The sequence below is a fragment of the Podarcis melisellensis genome, assembly GCF_964234715.1.
Source record: "Podarcis melisellensis genome assembly, chromosome: 1".
Classification (NCBI taxonomy): domain Eukaryota; kingdom Metazoa; phylum Chordata; class Lepidosauria; order Squamata; family Lacertidae; genus Podarcis; species Podarcis melisellensis.
Genome location: NC_138528.1, coordinates 31,420,248 through 31,436,006, shown reverse-complemented (window position 1 = coordinate 31,436,006; position 15,759 = coordinate 31,420,248). Strand labels below are relative to the sequence as shown.

The window sequence follows — 15,759 nt, the reverse complement described above, 5'->3', positions numbered from 1 at the left end:
AGCTTGCTGAAGTCAATGGGTTCAAGGGGATTTGTGCTATTAGATTGTTTTCCTGAAGAAAATCAGAAGGATTCTGAATTTAATAGCCATTTATTCATGATTAACACCAATGTAAGACACAACATACAGAGTATTAATCAATTCAATTATTCATTACCGTTTTCAGTTTAAGCGCTTGCTGGTTACAAAAGGCAGAATATCAAATGGGTCCAATTTGTTTCATTAGACAACTTAAAAAATCACTGCATGGTTTCAAAGTGGAAGAAAGGACTTTGAGCAAGTTTTCTTATGCTACTTAACATCCCTATGAAGCCAGATAGTTTATCCCTCCCCATCCCATGACCGCATCACTCACAGCTAACCTATGCAGATCACACTGCTGTGCAGTTCAAGATGTCATCTCAAGTTGTATGTACTCCCACTATACAGGACTGCCTTTAAATAGCCCCAGAACCTACAATTCTCCTTTGCACTAGTGCAATGGGAAGTAATAGCCCCCTGAAAGCTAGACTGATAGAACCAATTGCATCTTTATGAAGGCTTATTATTTTTGATGCCATGATGGTCTAGCAGCCCCAGAAGCAAAGATCACACATGTTTTGGTTCCAAAAATATTTAGTGCATAAATGACGTATAGGCACATTGCTGTGTTAAGGTAGAAAATCTGTCCGCTTTAAAGCAGCTTGCATGCTGTTTCGATGCATCATGGGAACTAAAGCTCCCGCTGGTAAGGTTTCACTGTCTCTTTGCAACAGCTATTTTCTGTGTGTGAGATTCTTGGAGACTACTTATTAAAGTTGAGTACCTGCACATTTACTGCTCAATCCTGTAATGAGTAAATCTGTTTCTCTGAAGTATCCAAAGTTTATTGCGGGGGAAAGCTGAATTAGATTCTGACAGCAGGACATACCAGCTGTGAACAGAGAAACAGCAGTAACTGCAGCAATTGATTCTTAAACACTAACATCCCATGAAAAATAGTCTGGTTTCTCAGCACTAGGTTGCATGAGTGGGACAAGAGAAGCTGATTTTGTCTGTTTACACACAACAGATTATTTTCCCTAGAATTAAAGAAAATACCTTGGGTTAGCCAGTATGTAGATGAAAAAAAAATCTAAATTTTGTGTTAAAGGGCCCTGGCCAATTTGATTTTAAATGCAGAGCCTGAAATGAAGCAATCTTTGTTATTTCTAGGGCAACAATGGCAACAGGGAATATCCAAGAGCAGCTTGCATCAGTGGGTGAAGAATACTTTCAGCAGCATCTTGAGCAAATTTAACAAGGTGCTTTAGTTCCCCATGGTTGGCATAACGACGGCAGGCTTGGCATCAGTAGCATCTTCCTCCTTCCACTGAGAAGTGATTGTCTTCAGCTGTGTGTAGAAATGTACCCCCTGAAAGGGACAAAGAGTCAGATGTTTATATCAATTGGTGCTGCAGAATTGCTGGTTTTAGTTTTAACCATAAGGCTGCAGGGGAACCTGCAGTCCTTTTGACTTTGTTGGACTCCAAATTTATCAACCCCAGGCAGCATGGCCCATGGTCAGAGATAATTAGAGTTGTTGTCAGCAACATCTGGAGTCCTATAGGTTCTCCACACCTGCCACAAGGAAAATATATTTTCCCTGGAAAGTTCCTGCTCATTTTCTCTTCTTGTCAGAAATATAGCATGCTGATAAGCCTTCCCTTTGTCTATCTCCTACAAGTTTTCTTTCCTTCATTGGCTCCTCCTGGTTTGCTGCAGCATGCATCATAATATATATCTTAAAAAACAACCTGAACGCATTACCTGTTTGCCGTAGAAATTGGTGTCCCCCCTGAAAGACCCGCGAGAGCCAGTGAAGGAGAACATTGGCAAAGGCACTGGAATTGGAACATTCACACCAATCTAAAGCAAAGCCAAAATTGATAATTTTATTATAAATCAAAGAAAATGCACAAATAAATCAAAAAAGAGTCAGGCTAGGCTCAAGGTAACCTGGATTCAAATCAATGCTCTGCTGTAGTCTCACTGGGTAAGCACTGAGCAGTTTCTTACTTTGTAACCTCAGGGCCAAAAAAGAAGAGAAAGAGAAAGCTTTTGCATTTTAAAAAACTTGCACATTGAATGCAGTAATGCATTCAGCATTAGTTTGGTCCTCGGTTCGTTAATAAAATAGCCCTCAGTATCTTGTTGGTAGCATGGCAAATGGCTCCACAAAGGGAAAATGGGGCAAGTGCATTACATTCAGATGGAGATCTCTCAGTATGAAAGGCCACACAGGAAAGAGGACAAGGTTCTTGCACATTTAGTGTTGGAGAGGGAATTTCCCAACCCTGCTATCCAACAATCTTTTCACTAAGAGATGCTAAAGATGGAATGTGGGACAGTCTGGATGTAGAGCATCTGCTCTGTCATGGAGCTATGATGGCGCTAAAACAGTACCCTAAGCTGTTCAGCACGAACCTCAACCTTTACATACCTGCCCAACATCTACTAAGTGAGAGTACTTCCGAGCAGTGGCACCATTGGTGGTAAAGATGGCTGTTCCATTCCCATAAGGATTTTTATTTATTATTTCAATTGCTTCATTCAGACTGTCTGCTTCCAGAACCACTAGAACTGGTCCAAAGATTTCCTCCTTATAGCAGGTCATATTGGGCTGTCAAGAAAGAAGCAACTTTTAATTGTACCGCATGTCAGATTCTGCAGAAATCTTATTTCTGACACTTAACACAGAAACATCCTTTTCCTTCACAAGTCATCACCCCAAAGGACCCTTCACAGCCTAGGACCCTCGTACCTACGGGAGCGCCTCTCCTGGTATGCCCCACGGAGAGCCTCAAGGTCCATAAATAACAACACCCTAGTGGTCCCAGGCCCTAAGGAAGTTAGATTGGCTTCAACCAGAGCCAGGGCCTTTTCAACTCTGGCTCCGGCCTGGTGGAATGCTCTGCCTCATGAGACCAGGGCCCTGCAGGATCTGATTTATTTCCGCAGGGCCTGTAAGACAGAGTTGTTCCGCCTGGCCTTTGGCTTGGAGCCAATTTGATTCCCTCCCTCCCTCTGTTTCTTTTTTCTTTTCCTTCTCCTCCTGCGATGAGGCTACATTTTAATATTTTAATGTTCCATTATTTTAATGTTGTATTTTATTTTTGTTTTTAAGTTGTAATCATTCATCTTGTTTTTATTATTGCTTGTAAGCTGCTCTGAGCCCGGCCTTGGCTGGGGAGGGTGGGGTATAAATAAAAAATTATTATTATTATTATTCTGTTCCTTTTGATGAAATGGCTACCACTCTAGGCTATCATCCCTCCCTCCAATATTGAACTCGGATGGTGACTGCTGCCAGGATTGTAAGCAGATGGGGAGACTAAGAAACAAGAAGGAGGCTATCACTAAGCTTGGGAGGGGAGAACCCCAAGGTTTGAGGAAGTACAAAAAAAGGAGAACCACCGCCTAATGCAGAGGGTTGTGGAGGGAACCAACAAAAAGCAAGAATGGTGAGGTCTGAATATACTCAGTAGGCAAGAAATGTAGATGAACAATAGAAAGAGGGGAAAAATAGATTCTTCTCTCAACAACTTCACAGTGGAGTGGCAGGACGGAATGAAGTGAGGTTGCAAAATGTGTTGTAGTCTTGTGATCCCTACAATGACCCCAGTCATTTATTAAGCAGATTTTATCCCATCTTAGAGCATATTCCCTCGCAAGATGCTTTGCAAACATAAACATTTGAAAGGCACATTGAAACATCAGATACCACCAATAAATGCCATGTTGCACAATTGTTCAAATGCCAGTCACATCTAAGGCATTCAAAAATGGGCCCATTTACCATTTTTTTATTCAGGGAAAGGATCTCCACCGCATTCCAGCCTTTATTATTCCTTATCCATCCATTCCCATATATCCACCAAGCATCATTCTTGAACTTCACCACTTTTTGACAACCATTCCACATTCTAGCCACAGCTCACTTCAATAGCCAGGTATCAGGACATTTGCAACATTTCACTATGGCATAAAATATAGCTGTAGGCCAACACCAGTCTTTTGAAGACCAAAGGGAAGGCTACCTCTTGGAACATGCTGGATCAATGTTCATGTCTTCCTTAGTTTTAAGGTGTTTTAATTTGCACCTGCTGATCAGTACATCAGCTCACCTTGACCTTCCCAAGGATTGTCGGTCCAACAAAATTGCCATTTTCAAAACCTTTCACTCTGATATTTCGTCCATCAAGAAGGATGCTAGCCCCCTCCTTTGCTCCACTGTCAATCAGTTGACAGACACGCTCCTTGGCCTGGGGACTGATCAGCGGCCCCAGATCTGCTCCAGGCTGGTCTCCTATGACAATACACAAAACCTGCTCAAATCCTAAACTCTTCTTTTTCAACACCTAACAAAAATCAAGCAATAAAGCAAGCAATGTCAACATAGGAAATTAAACATGGTTCTCATGATGCAGCCTTGTAACACTGCTACATATTTAGCCCATCCAAGGCTAACTGTGCTCTTTAGCCTTTAGACACAGGTTTATTTTAATAGTGCCATATATTCTGATCCTTTTCAACGTAGCTAAGTAATTAGCTAGCCAGCTATGCAACTCTTAATTTTGGTGACAAGGCAGTGAAGTTCCATAAAGTGAACATGGTTTTTATTACAAGGTTAAATGCAATGTGTGTTCCGAGATCTTATTACATTATGAAAAAGCAGCAAATTTATTAGACACTTGAGAGAAACAATTGAATGGACAGAAGTTGCACTGATCATCTTCACGGCTCCAAAAATGAGCCTTTAACAAGCACATTACAACACACATTCTAATGCTCTAGATTAGACAACCTGTGGCTCTCCATGTGTTGCTGCATGACCTATGGTGAGGAATGATGGGAGCTGGAGCCCAACAACATCTGGGAGGCCACAGGTTGCCCACTCTTTTTCTAGATCTGCAGAAATTTGATTGGATTAAAACAAATGCATCGGCACCTGCATTAACTCGCAGCTTCTTGGCTCTCTCCACCAGTTCGGGCAACCAATTCCGAGCCTCTCCCACCAAAACTGCTGTGGATAATGCCATGCAACGTTGCCCAGCTGCTCCAAAAGCTGCTCCAACCAACTGATTCAGGGTGTTCTCCTTATTGGCATCCGGCATCACTACTCCATGGTTCTTAGCTCCCTAGAATGAAATGTACTTTTTTTTTAAAAAGAAGAAGCTGAATATATGTATATATTAAGCAACAGTAAACATCAGCTTAAATGGTCCCAGACCTTCAAGAAAAATGTGGCTGTTACACCAATGTAAAATCAGAACCAAAAAGGGTGCAAGGTGTCGCAAAAAGTTTTTTTACATTTTTGAGATCTTCTGCTAGATAATTAAGTGTTAATATATGGAGTATTTAAAGGTTTCGTGTTAACCATACTTAAAATGACTTTGAAGTTTGTTGTTTTCGACTGTAACATCAAAACTTCAGAAATACAATTCAGGACATTAAAATTATAGATTTTTCCAGGATCATCAACAACTATCCTATAAACAGAGATGTCAAGTGGTACATTTTGCAGAGTTTTACCATATTGGCCTGCACTCTCTTGCCGTTCTTGGAACCCCTTTCATAGATATATTCTCCAGCCTGATTAGATCCTACAAAGCTGATTGCTTTGATATCAGGGTGATCACAAATAAAATTCACGGCTGAAAAAATAAAAGAAAAACAAAACACTGTTCATTATATCTTGTCATCGAAGAGCTCTCCATCTTTGTGCTGTGGCAACGATAACCTAAAGAAATAAACCAAATTTCTCCCTACGTATGTTAAGTAAAATAGAAACATCGTCACCCCCCCCAACTCTTTCCCCCCTTTCTTCCTAATGTTTCAACAAATGAAACTGATTTGTAAAAATGTTACCGTGGGGGGGGGGGGGACACACGAGACAGAGACATTGCACATACTTTTGTAAATCAAGAAAACCTTTAATAAAAATACCTTTTTAAAAATTAACCAAATTTCTCCCTCTCCCACACTCCCAATGTTCTCACAGAACGTCCTTAAAACAAAAACACTCTCCCATTTGGGATATCTACTCGGCTCACCAAGCCTCACACCTTCCTTGTTCCCAGATCACTGCACAAACACATGATCTGGACAAGCAAATAACCTGGTCACACTTGCAAATAGGGAAGACCAAGAGTGGTAGAAGGGGGAGATTTTTTCCTAGCCTTTCAAGGCATACCTCTTGAAGGAGTGGGGACTTGGCACCTGTGATTACCAGGATCAAAGTGGGAAAGATGGAGAAGGCGCTTATTTTTAAACAGTTAAAAGACAACACAAGCACCCACTCTTGGCTATATAGCACATCCTTGCCTGCATGAAATCGACATGATATCAACCCCACTCTGCCCCTACACTACAGCCTTGGAGGCCTACCCTGCATTTGTTATTGTTATTATTGTTGTTGTTTAGTCGTTTAGTCGTGTCCGACTCTTCGTGACCCCATGGACCAGAGCACGCCAGGTACTCCTGTCTTCCACTGCCTCCCGCAGTTTGGTCAAACTCATGTTCGTAGCTTCGAGAACACTGTCCAACCATCTTGTCCTCTGTCGTCCCCTTCTCCTTGTGCCCTCCATCTTTACCAACATCAGGGTCTTTTCCAGCGAGTCTTCTCTTCTCATGAGGTGGCCAAAGTATTGGAGCCTCAGCTTCAGGATCTATCCTTCCAGTGAGCACTCAGGGCTGATTTCCTTCAGAATGGAGAGGTTTGTTCTTCTTGCAGTCCATGGGACTCTCTCAATTGTTATTATTAGCTATTTATTAAATTTCTATACTGCCTTTCATCTGAGGATCACAGGGCCATTTACAATACAAAAACACAAGAATGCAGAACACCCTAACAAACAAAAGCAATTCCCCCTCCCCAGTTTATGGATTGTTTAATTAGCCAAAGGCCTGGGATAAGAGGAATGTTTTTGCCTTAAACGTTTTGTAATGAATGGCGCCAGGCGAGCCTCCCCTGGAATTACCTGCGTGTTGTCCGTGGATGATGTTCAGTGTCCCATCGGGGGCTCCAGCATCCTGCAGCAGCTTTGCAAGAAACATGAGGGCTCCCGGCACCCGCTCGGAAGGCTTCATCAAGAAAGTGTTCCCACACACCATGGCCATGGGAAACATCCAGAGAGGAATCATGGCTGGGAAATTGAAAGGTGCTATGCCTGCGCACACTCCCAGAGGCAAGCGGTAGGTGTAAGTGTCCATATCTTTAGTGATGGAGGGAAGGGTCTCGCCCAGCATAAGGGATGTCACACTACAAGCATGCTCAACGACCTCTGCAACAAAGAACAGGGACTTCTCAGTTTACGAATCTCCCTGGAAACGCTCTTTTCCATGGGTAGGCAAACTAAGGCCCGGGGGCCAATCGCCTTCTAAATCCGGCCCTTGGGCGGTCCGGGAATCGGCGTGTTTTTACATGAGTAGAATGTGTGCTTTTATTTAAAATGCCTCTCTGGGTTATTTGTGGGGCCTGCCTAGTGTTTTTACAGGAGTAGATTATGTGCTTTTATTTAAAATGCATCTCTGGGTTATTTGTGGGGCACAGGAATTCATTCATTCCTCCTCCCCCCCCAAAAAAAAATATAGTCTGGGCCCCCACAAGGTCTGAGGGACAGTGGACTGGCCCCCTGCTGCAAAAGTTTGCTGTCCCCTGCAGTCTTTTCAATGTCCTCACAACCTGGCTAGCTTTTCCAGCTCCTTCACTATATCTCATACAATACAATCACCACCATACAGAAATACCTCCAACAGGGATAGGCTTCTGCTTGAGAATTACTTCGATTCAGATAATTAACAGGTGAGGTGGATTCATGTACAAATGAAGACAGGAACTACGCTAACGGGATTCTACCATAAAGGAATAATGTCGGTATTATCAGAAAGATATCAGAAAGGAAAACAAAGCTCTTAGCATTTCAGAACATACTTGAAATATACAAAGCAAAATAAACAAAGCGAAAAAAGCAGAAGTGTTTTTAAAATTCATAAAGTACTCGGAATTCCACCCTGGAAGGTTACAGAAGGGGCTATCCTCCCAAGGCCCTAGAACGCCTGGGACTCAGAAGTATTCTGCTCTTCCCTCAGCCCGTGAAAAGCCATTTTCTATGTACAGCAAGAGGTGCCGGCAGCTTACGGAGGCCTCGAAACACATCTCCCTCAGCATCAGCCAGGGTCTTCCCTTGCTCTAAGGTGATCAGTTTTGAAATTTCTTTCTGGAGATTAAAAAAAAAAAAGGTAGTGAGAATTCCTGAAAGCGAGAAAAGGGAAACTCAACAAAGGTGGAAATAAAGCTCATCTACTGAACCAGAAGGCAAGAAGCAAGATTTACTGTGCTGCAGGAGGCCAAGCGCAATAGTAGGGAAAAGCCACTCTGCACATGAGTAATCACCACCCTGCCCCATCTTATTCCTGGATGTATGCAGTTGGATGGGTCATTTGGACCACTCAGAATGAGAATAAAATGCAATATTGCAAAAGAAGAAGTCTTAAAGAGTAATAATGTTATTCTGGCATAGGTTTTCAAGGACCACAGTCCACTACATCCTGTTTCTAGGCAGGCTATGAACTCTATGTACAGCAAGATAACATACCGTATTTTTCGCCCTATAGGACGCACTTTTACCCCTCCAAAAATGAAGGGGAAATGTGGGTGCGTCCTATGGGGCGAATGCAGGCTTTCGCTGAAGCCTGGAGAGCGAGAGGGGTCGGTGCGCACCGACCCTCTTGCTCTCCAGGCTTCAGGAAGCTATCCCCCCAGCCCAGCAAGCTCCCAGAGCGAAGCCAAAGCTGCGCGCAGCTTCACTATCGCTCTCCGACCTGTTCTGGGGGCGGGGGAAGCTCGGGCTTCCCCCACCCCCAGCCCCGCAAGCTCCGAGAGCGATGCCAGGCTCCTGTTCTGGGGGCTGGGGTCAGGGGAAGCTCGGGCGTCCCCCGCCCCAGCCCCGCGCCTGGGGGGAAAAAATAATTCCCCCCCTTTATTCCCCCCCCAATCTAGGTGCGTCCTATGGGCTGGTGCGTCCTATAGGGCGAAAAATACGGTACCTCCTGAACAGGGTAAAATTATTTAATGTGAGAATAGGCTTTATAGCCAAGGGCTATAAAATGTGATTTAAGATAGCCTTCCCTACAAAATAGGGAAGGCTAAGACCAAGGGCTATAAAATGATTGTTTTTCAATCAGGCGTTATACTAATTTTATTAAATAAAAAATAAAATTAGTATAATGCCTGATTGAAGAAAAACCCCACCAAAAAGCATTTTACAAGAATAAATCAATAACATTATCAGGACCCACAGTTTAAAAATAACTGTTCAAAACACACACAATCTGGTCAATCCAGTTCCTTACCAGATTGTCTTTGATGAGCTGTTGGTATCGCAAGAAGACTTGTTGCCGACTCAGAATGGATGTCTCAGCCCAGCTCGGTAGAGATTTCTTGCACGAAGCCACTGCTGCTTCCATCTCACTTTGCGTAGCTTTGGGGACACGACCAACCACTTCATTGGTGGCCTGTTAGAATAGTAAACCCAAAAAATGGTCATTATAAATGTGCCACCGACTCAGGATTGCCTTAACATAGGAATCCACAAATTGTGGCTAAATTTCAGGGCCAACTATTATTTTCTAGGAGCTAACTGCAAAGTCTAGTCCAGCCCAACCTCAATTTCAGTGGGTCACTCTTTCAAGTAAGGATATTTAAGTTTACGGCCTTAAATTCATGATAAACAGAGCAATCCTGACCCCTGACGTGCAGGGAGTGGTAGAATGCTGTGGCCATTATTATTTCTTTGCACAATACCCACTCAATACCCATTACAAGGGTTGGGACAACCAAAACCCGGAAACAATAAGTGAAATGGCTCCAAATCTGCTGCTGTCCTGTGCAAACAGAAAATGCTTAGCCGATTATGAACCTTCTTCTTTGAAGGCACTAATCAAGGAAGGGTGTCATCTCTAATATATAGAAATGGGATTCCTTGAGAATCCAAGATGGGGGTGAATGGCAAACTTTTGAGTCTCAACTCTCTGAATAGGTCTGCAGGGGAGGAAAAGGGAATACAGCATGCTTTGCTAACAGCACATGAACTCATGCCTGACAATCAGGGATTTATTTTAGGGACTGTGGTAGATGACCCTTGCTCTGAAAAACGTGGTGAAAATTAAAGGGTTCAGGAAATCAGACCAGACCAAATTTCATTAAATCATACACAGACTGTTGGGGGTCCGCTAACTGGGCCCAATCTACCTTGGTCGACTTTACTAAAACAAAACTCTACAAGAGAGAAAAACCCCCAATAATTACACAGATTAAAATAGCTCAGAAAGTAAGAAAACATTAAGCACAAACTTAAGCTAATTAACATAAACGCTTACATTTAAATCTCAACAGTCTGAGCAAGATGCTGTCAAAAGCCCAAATAAATGCTGACCACTGGCTGGCTGTGGAGAGATCTCACCAATCCAGGTTTTATGGGAACTTAGACCATGGGTGTTTACCTCTTCCACCCCACTTACGGTACCTTGTGACACTGTCCTTGAAGCCTTAACAGGAGACATCTGTATGCAAGCTCATTATTTTTGAGGTTCTAACCCATGCCCACAAGCCAGTCTTAAAAGGGGCGATATCACCACAGGGACACACGGCTTTAAAGTTGCCAGACTAGCCTCCACATAAAATCCGTTGTAGTTTGCCCCACTAGGAGGACTCAGGAGTACATTAAGCAAAATAATGTCAGTGATTATGTACCTACACTTAGTGTCTGAAATCTTAAGCCAGGGATGGGGAACTCATAGCCTTCTGGATGTTACTGTCAACTCTCATCAGCCCCAGTCAGAATGGTCAATAGTCAGGGATGATGGGAGTTGTAGTCCAGCGACATCCAGAGGACCACATGTCCTTGCCACTGCTCTAAGGTAACTGCTTTAAGTTCCAGCCAAACAACTTTATTCCTCTGTCAGTGAAAAACTGGACCACATGACAGCTCATGCAGAAAGATGTTTTAAATTTCAAGCTAACGACAGCTTTGGAATTCAGACTACTTAAGCAATTCCATTTTAAAGTGTTGCTCCTGAGTGCCTGTTCCTTCTTACACTGGTCAACTGAACAATCCAACCCTTTCCTGCCTCAAAGAAGAGAAGCACAAAAGAAAAAGGAAGTTTACTTACTGGGTTGTGAATATCAATCCATTCATTACTTTTGGAATCAACAAATTTGCCATCAATGAACAGCTTGGTTGTTGGCTGCAGAATACAAAGGGTTGGTCAGTGCCAGAGTTTATCTGAATGCTGAAATACCAATCAAGCTAAACTCTTCCACATACTTAACATAAGGATTAAGTAACAATTCTTTTTTTCCTTTCTCTCCCTCTAATTCTCTTCACGGAGCTGCAGTCATTTATCCACATTTATCTGCAACCAAAGTTAATGAATACTGCCAGAAAAGTGGGTTGAGAATTTGCAATCCACAAGATTGTTTAAAGCCAATATGCTTGCAACTGAAACTTTATTTTGGAAGAAACCAACTCACCACTGCAGATGAATAGGAGGATGAAAAATGCCAATTTGCCTTCCTCTGGATCTACAAGATGGAAAAAACAGAAACACAGAACTTACTCAGCAGCACAGCTACAATTTTCTGTGAAGAAATTCAGCTACCCTAAATTCACCCAAGGCTGTGCCAGGAACAGTCGACGTATTCATTTTCAAACTGCCATAATTTACTATTGCTTTGTGTCATATGCAAATTTGTGTTCTGTTTTGCAGGTGGAGTAGAGCGCCAAAGACTGAACTGGGGTCACAAATAAGTATTAATATGCCTGACAAACATGGAGAAATGAAGGCCCTGAAAAAAAGACTGGGAAAATTCAGGGGCGGGGGAGAATGTTTTTCTGTTTTTCCCAAAGTCTCTTTTTTCTTTTGGCTTTCTCCCCAAATAAATAGAAACAAACTAGGTTGCGGGGAATGGATTATGAAGTCATTTCCTTTAGAACGATGAATGAAATGTTTAAGACAAAACGTTCCTATATTATAATAATAATAATATTTTATTTATACCCCGCCCTCCCCAGCCAAGGCTGGGCTCAGAGCGGCTATCTAGTCCCCAAAAATTATATCTAGAAACAGGAAGACTTTTTTGTTAGACTATGTACAGTATCAGATCATTACAATTCCTGTACACAAAGGACAAGCAAATCCTGAGCTGCAGACAGAAAACAACCCACAAATGCAGGCGCAAGATGCATTTCTGTGGAAGGAATTCAACATCATGCTACGGTGATTGTTCTGTTAGGGCAAGCATTTTGGCTTGCCAGACAAAATTATCCCCCCTCTGCTCCCCTGGGCACTGTTGCAGGAGTTCTCTTGAACCCCTCCCCCCTCCACAAGCCAATTTCAGGTGGCATCGGGTGGTGTAAGGGAAGGGAAGTCCTTGCCCAGAGCTTCTGCTGATGAAACTCATTAGGTGGAATCCCACCCAAAAGGAAAGGGTAGAGAAGCTTGTTTCAATCCATGCAAGCCTTCAGTTTTTAGACATTCATGATAAATATGAGATGTAATAAGAATAATTCTTATTTGAAACATACATTTATGCTTATGAGATTTCGGGGGAAAGTACTAGACTATATAAATATTACCTTTTGGGGGGAAAGCTAGCATTGTCAGAGGATAATATTATTTTAAATTATCTATCTACGACTTGGAATTTGACAACTGGTCAACATAAATAGATTCTCCACACCCTCACTACTGCTAAAATACTGATATTGATAGAAGAGATGACAACTATTGCAAAATACAAATGGAGAGCTTATAGACATAGACTGCATATGGACAAATATTGTTATTTGGAAAGCATTTATAAAAATATAGGTTATAAATAAATGTATATGTATTGGAATAATAATTTCATTTATAGACATTTGTGTTATATATGTATAGAATTATAGGGATTTTTGTATTTTTATGCACCTTTTCTTTTCTTTTTTCTCACTTTATTTTGTTCATCTGAAATCTTTTCAATTGTAAATTAAAAAGTCCATAATAAATATGACGGCAACATAATCCATAGCTTCTCAACCACGATTCTTGCTCACCTGAGATATGGATATGCAGTGGTACCTAAGAAGTCAAATGGAATCCATTCCCGAAGTCCGTTCGACTTCCAAAATTTTCGGCTTCCGATTGGCTGCAGGAAGCTCCTTCAAAATTGTCAGGAGAAGGAACTTCCTACGTACTTTTAAGCCACTTGCAAATATTCCCTTGGGTTTGTACGACTACGTTTCTCCATAGCACTCATTAATCACAGCTCTGACTTCCTACCTTTCAGAGCTTTTAGCCAATGAGTGAGCAGGCTCCTATCTCACAAAGCAATTCGTTCAAATGTTCCTTGAACATTTTGCTTTTGTTCTACAAGGGCAAGAGATTATTTTATAGAATCATAGAGTTGGAAGAGACCACAAGGGCCATCGAGTCCAACCCCCTGCCAAGCAGGAAACACCATCAGAGCACTCCTGACATATGGTTGTCAAGCCTCTGCTTAAAGACCTCCAAAGAAGGAGACTCCACCGCACTCCTTGGCAGCAAATTCCACTGTCAAACAGCTCTTACTGTCAGGAAGTTCTTCCTAATGTTTAGGTGGAATCTTCTTTCTTGTAGTTTGGATCCATTGCTCCGTGTCTGCTTCTCTGGAGCAGCAGAAAACAACCTTTCTCCCTCCTCTATGTGACATCCTTTTATATATTTGAACATGGCTATCATATCACCCCTTAACCTCCTCTTCTCCAGGCTAAACATGCCCAGCTCCCTTAGCCGTTCCTCATAAGGCATCGTTTCCAGGCCTTTGACCATTTTGGTTGCCCTCCTCTGGACACGTTCCAGTTTGTCAGTGTCCTTCTTGAACTGTGGTGCCCAGAACTGGACACAGTACTCCAGGTGAGGTCTGACCAGAGCAGAATACAGTGGCACTATTACTTCCCTTGATCTAGATGCTATACTATTATGTTTAAAGGAACTCAAAGTCTGGGCGTGATACAGTTGTACCCCCCTGCATGAACTCCCAGTGAGGGCCGTGTATCCATTTGTCATAGAAAGCCAAAAAGGTTTATGCCTCCTTCCCCTTCTCCAAACTTCTGCACTGGCTCTTTCAAGCTCCATAGATGAGACTGTAGTAAGGAACCTGCAAGATTTTCCAGTGTGCATTTCATTTAGAACTACAGCATGTCACACAGTTGTAGAGGGCAGTAACCAATTCAGTAGTCATTTCAAACACAACTTGTGGTTAATTAAGATCAACAACACATATGTTAATTCTGTACTGAGACAGGTTTACTAGGGTTGTAAGTCGCTTTGGGGTTGCCCCAGGGTTGCAATTGACAAATAAACAAGCAAATACTCTGCAAGGCAATTAGAGAGTTGAACTGTCACGTATGAACGGATCCCTGCATGTACTTGGCCCCATAATCACAGAGCAGTGTGTGTTCAAGGCGGCTATGCACACTTACCACGGAGGAATTTAGCAGAACTAGTCTCCAGGTAAATAGGCATAGACCAGCGTGCACTGCATACATTCAACAGTGCTTTAGACTTTGGAAAAGTACAATCTAAAGCAAGGGTGGGCAGAAGATAAGCCCACCAGCCAGTTTTCCGTGGGATTCTTCTTGCAAAGGGCTCCTGCCTGCATGGATCCCGGTCTGATCCTACAACACGCTTTGCGATGTCCTGAGGCGGCTTATGCACACTCAGGGATAACTGAAAGCAAAGGGGAGCGATTGCACCTTCGCCTTTCAGAAATCCCGAGTGTACCCTCGCTTCGCACGTGAAGAAGCAAGGGCGTCCACCCACTCAAGGCTGAAGTTCGCTGGCTCCTGCGAAGCGATCCCCTTCGCCAGCCAGATTTCATCGCCTTTTGCAAGGGGGGCGGAGCGAGTGTGGTGGGATCCCGCTCTAGGGGCTATTCCAGGGGGTTGTAAATTATCCCCCTGCCCGCTCGCCCGTATGTATGCTTGGGAGTATTCAGGAGGGCAGGTGAAATGGAGGAAGGGGCAAGATCTCCCGCCTCCCGCGGACCCGAAACCCCCAAGAGGAGCCCTCCCCCTGCCCACCCCATTCTCTTTCGGGGCCGCTGCCCCTCCAGCATGCAGTCTCACCCCGAGCCAGAGGCGCCGCCCTCCCTGAGACCCCCGAGCCGCAGTCACCGCCGCCATTCTGCCAGCGACCACCTGCCAAAAGGCGCCCCGCCCACCTCCAGCTCAACGATCGAACCCCGCCCGAGCTTTGAGCTTGGCCAATGGAATCAGGAGTCCCGACGTTTTCTCCTCCCCTTTCTCCCTTAGCAAGCCAATGGGATAGTGCTGGAACCTGGCTCGGACCCACCCCTTCAGCTCCGGGTTCCGATTGGCTACGTTGCCGTCAACGCCCCCTCTAGACGGAATCTGACTGGATGGCTCTCCCCTCCCCCATCCCTGGTCTCTCTGTCTCTCTCTCTCTCTCTCTCTCCCCCTAAATCACGACCTAGTGGGAGGAGTGCAGGAGGGAGGGGGCGGAGCAAGGTTGGCTCGTTCGAAAAGGAAGCGTCATATGTTTAGGTTCCCGCGTGCAGGCGGCCGGGTGTCACGTGAGAGGCCAAAATGGCGGTCTCAACGGAAGGTAAGAGGTGGTGGTGAGGAGAAGGTGAAGGTTTTCCCAGTTTTGCGAGTCTCTCGTCCACTGGCATATTCATACTATAATTTGTGTCCA

General features: G+C 43.6%; 2 protein-coding genes across 4 annotated transcripts in view; one reads left to right on the top strand and one right to left on the bottom strand.

Moving 5' to 3' along the window:
- Positions 1-71: 71 nt before the first annotated feature.
- Positions 72-15,307, bottom strand: ALDH6A1 (aldehyde dehydrogenase 6 family member A1). The gene is made up of 12 exons (XM_081912340.1): positions 15,171-15,307; positions 11,555-11,605; positions 11,194-11,268; positions 9,376-9,537; positions 8,162-8,240; positions 7,002-7,304; positions 5,554-5,675; positions 4,970-5,159; positions 4,146-4,327; positions 2,462-2,641; positions 1,789-1,887; positions 72-1,393 (listed from the first exon to the last, which is right to left on the bottom strand). The coding sequence occupies exons 1-12, from the start codon at positions 15,225-15,227 to the stop codon at positions 1,289-1,291; spliced, it is 1,605 nt and encodes a 534-aa protein (XP_081768466.1). The 5' UTR covers positions 15,228-15,307; the 3' UTR covers positions 72-1,288.
- Positions 15,308-15,525: 218 nt separating this feature from the next.
- Positions 15,526-15,759, top strand: part of LIN52 (lin-52 DREAM MuvB core complex component) — a 37,430-nt gene continuing 37,196 nt past the window's right edge. For all 3 annotated transcript variants that reach the window (XR_014169541.1, XM_081916154.1, XM_081916153.1), the window contains exon 1: positions 15,526-15,669. Coding sequence is in view for 2 of the 3 variants with exons in the window: in XM_081916154.1 (XP_081772280.1) it covers positions 15,651-15,669 (19 nt within the window). In the remaining variant the exon portion in view is untranslated. The remainder of the gene's footprint in view (positions 15,670-15,759) is intronic.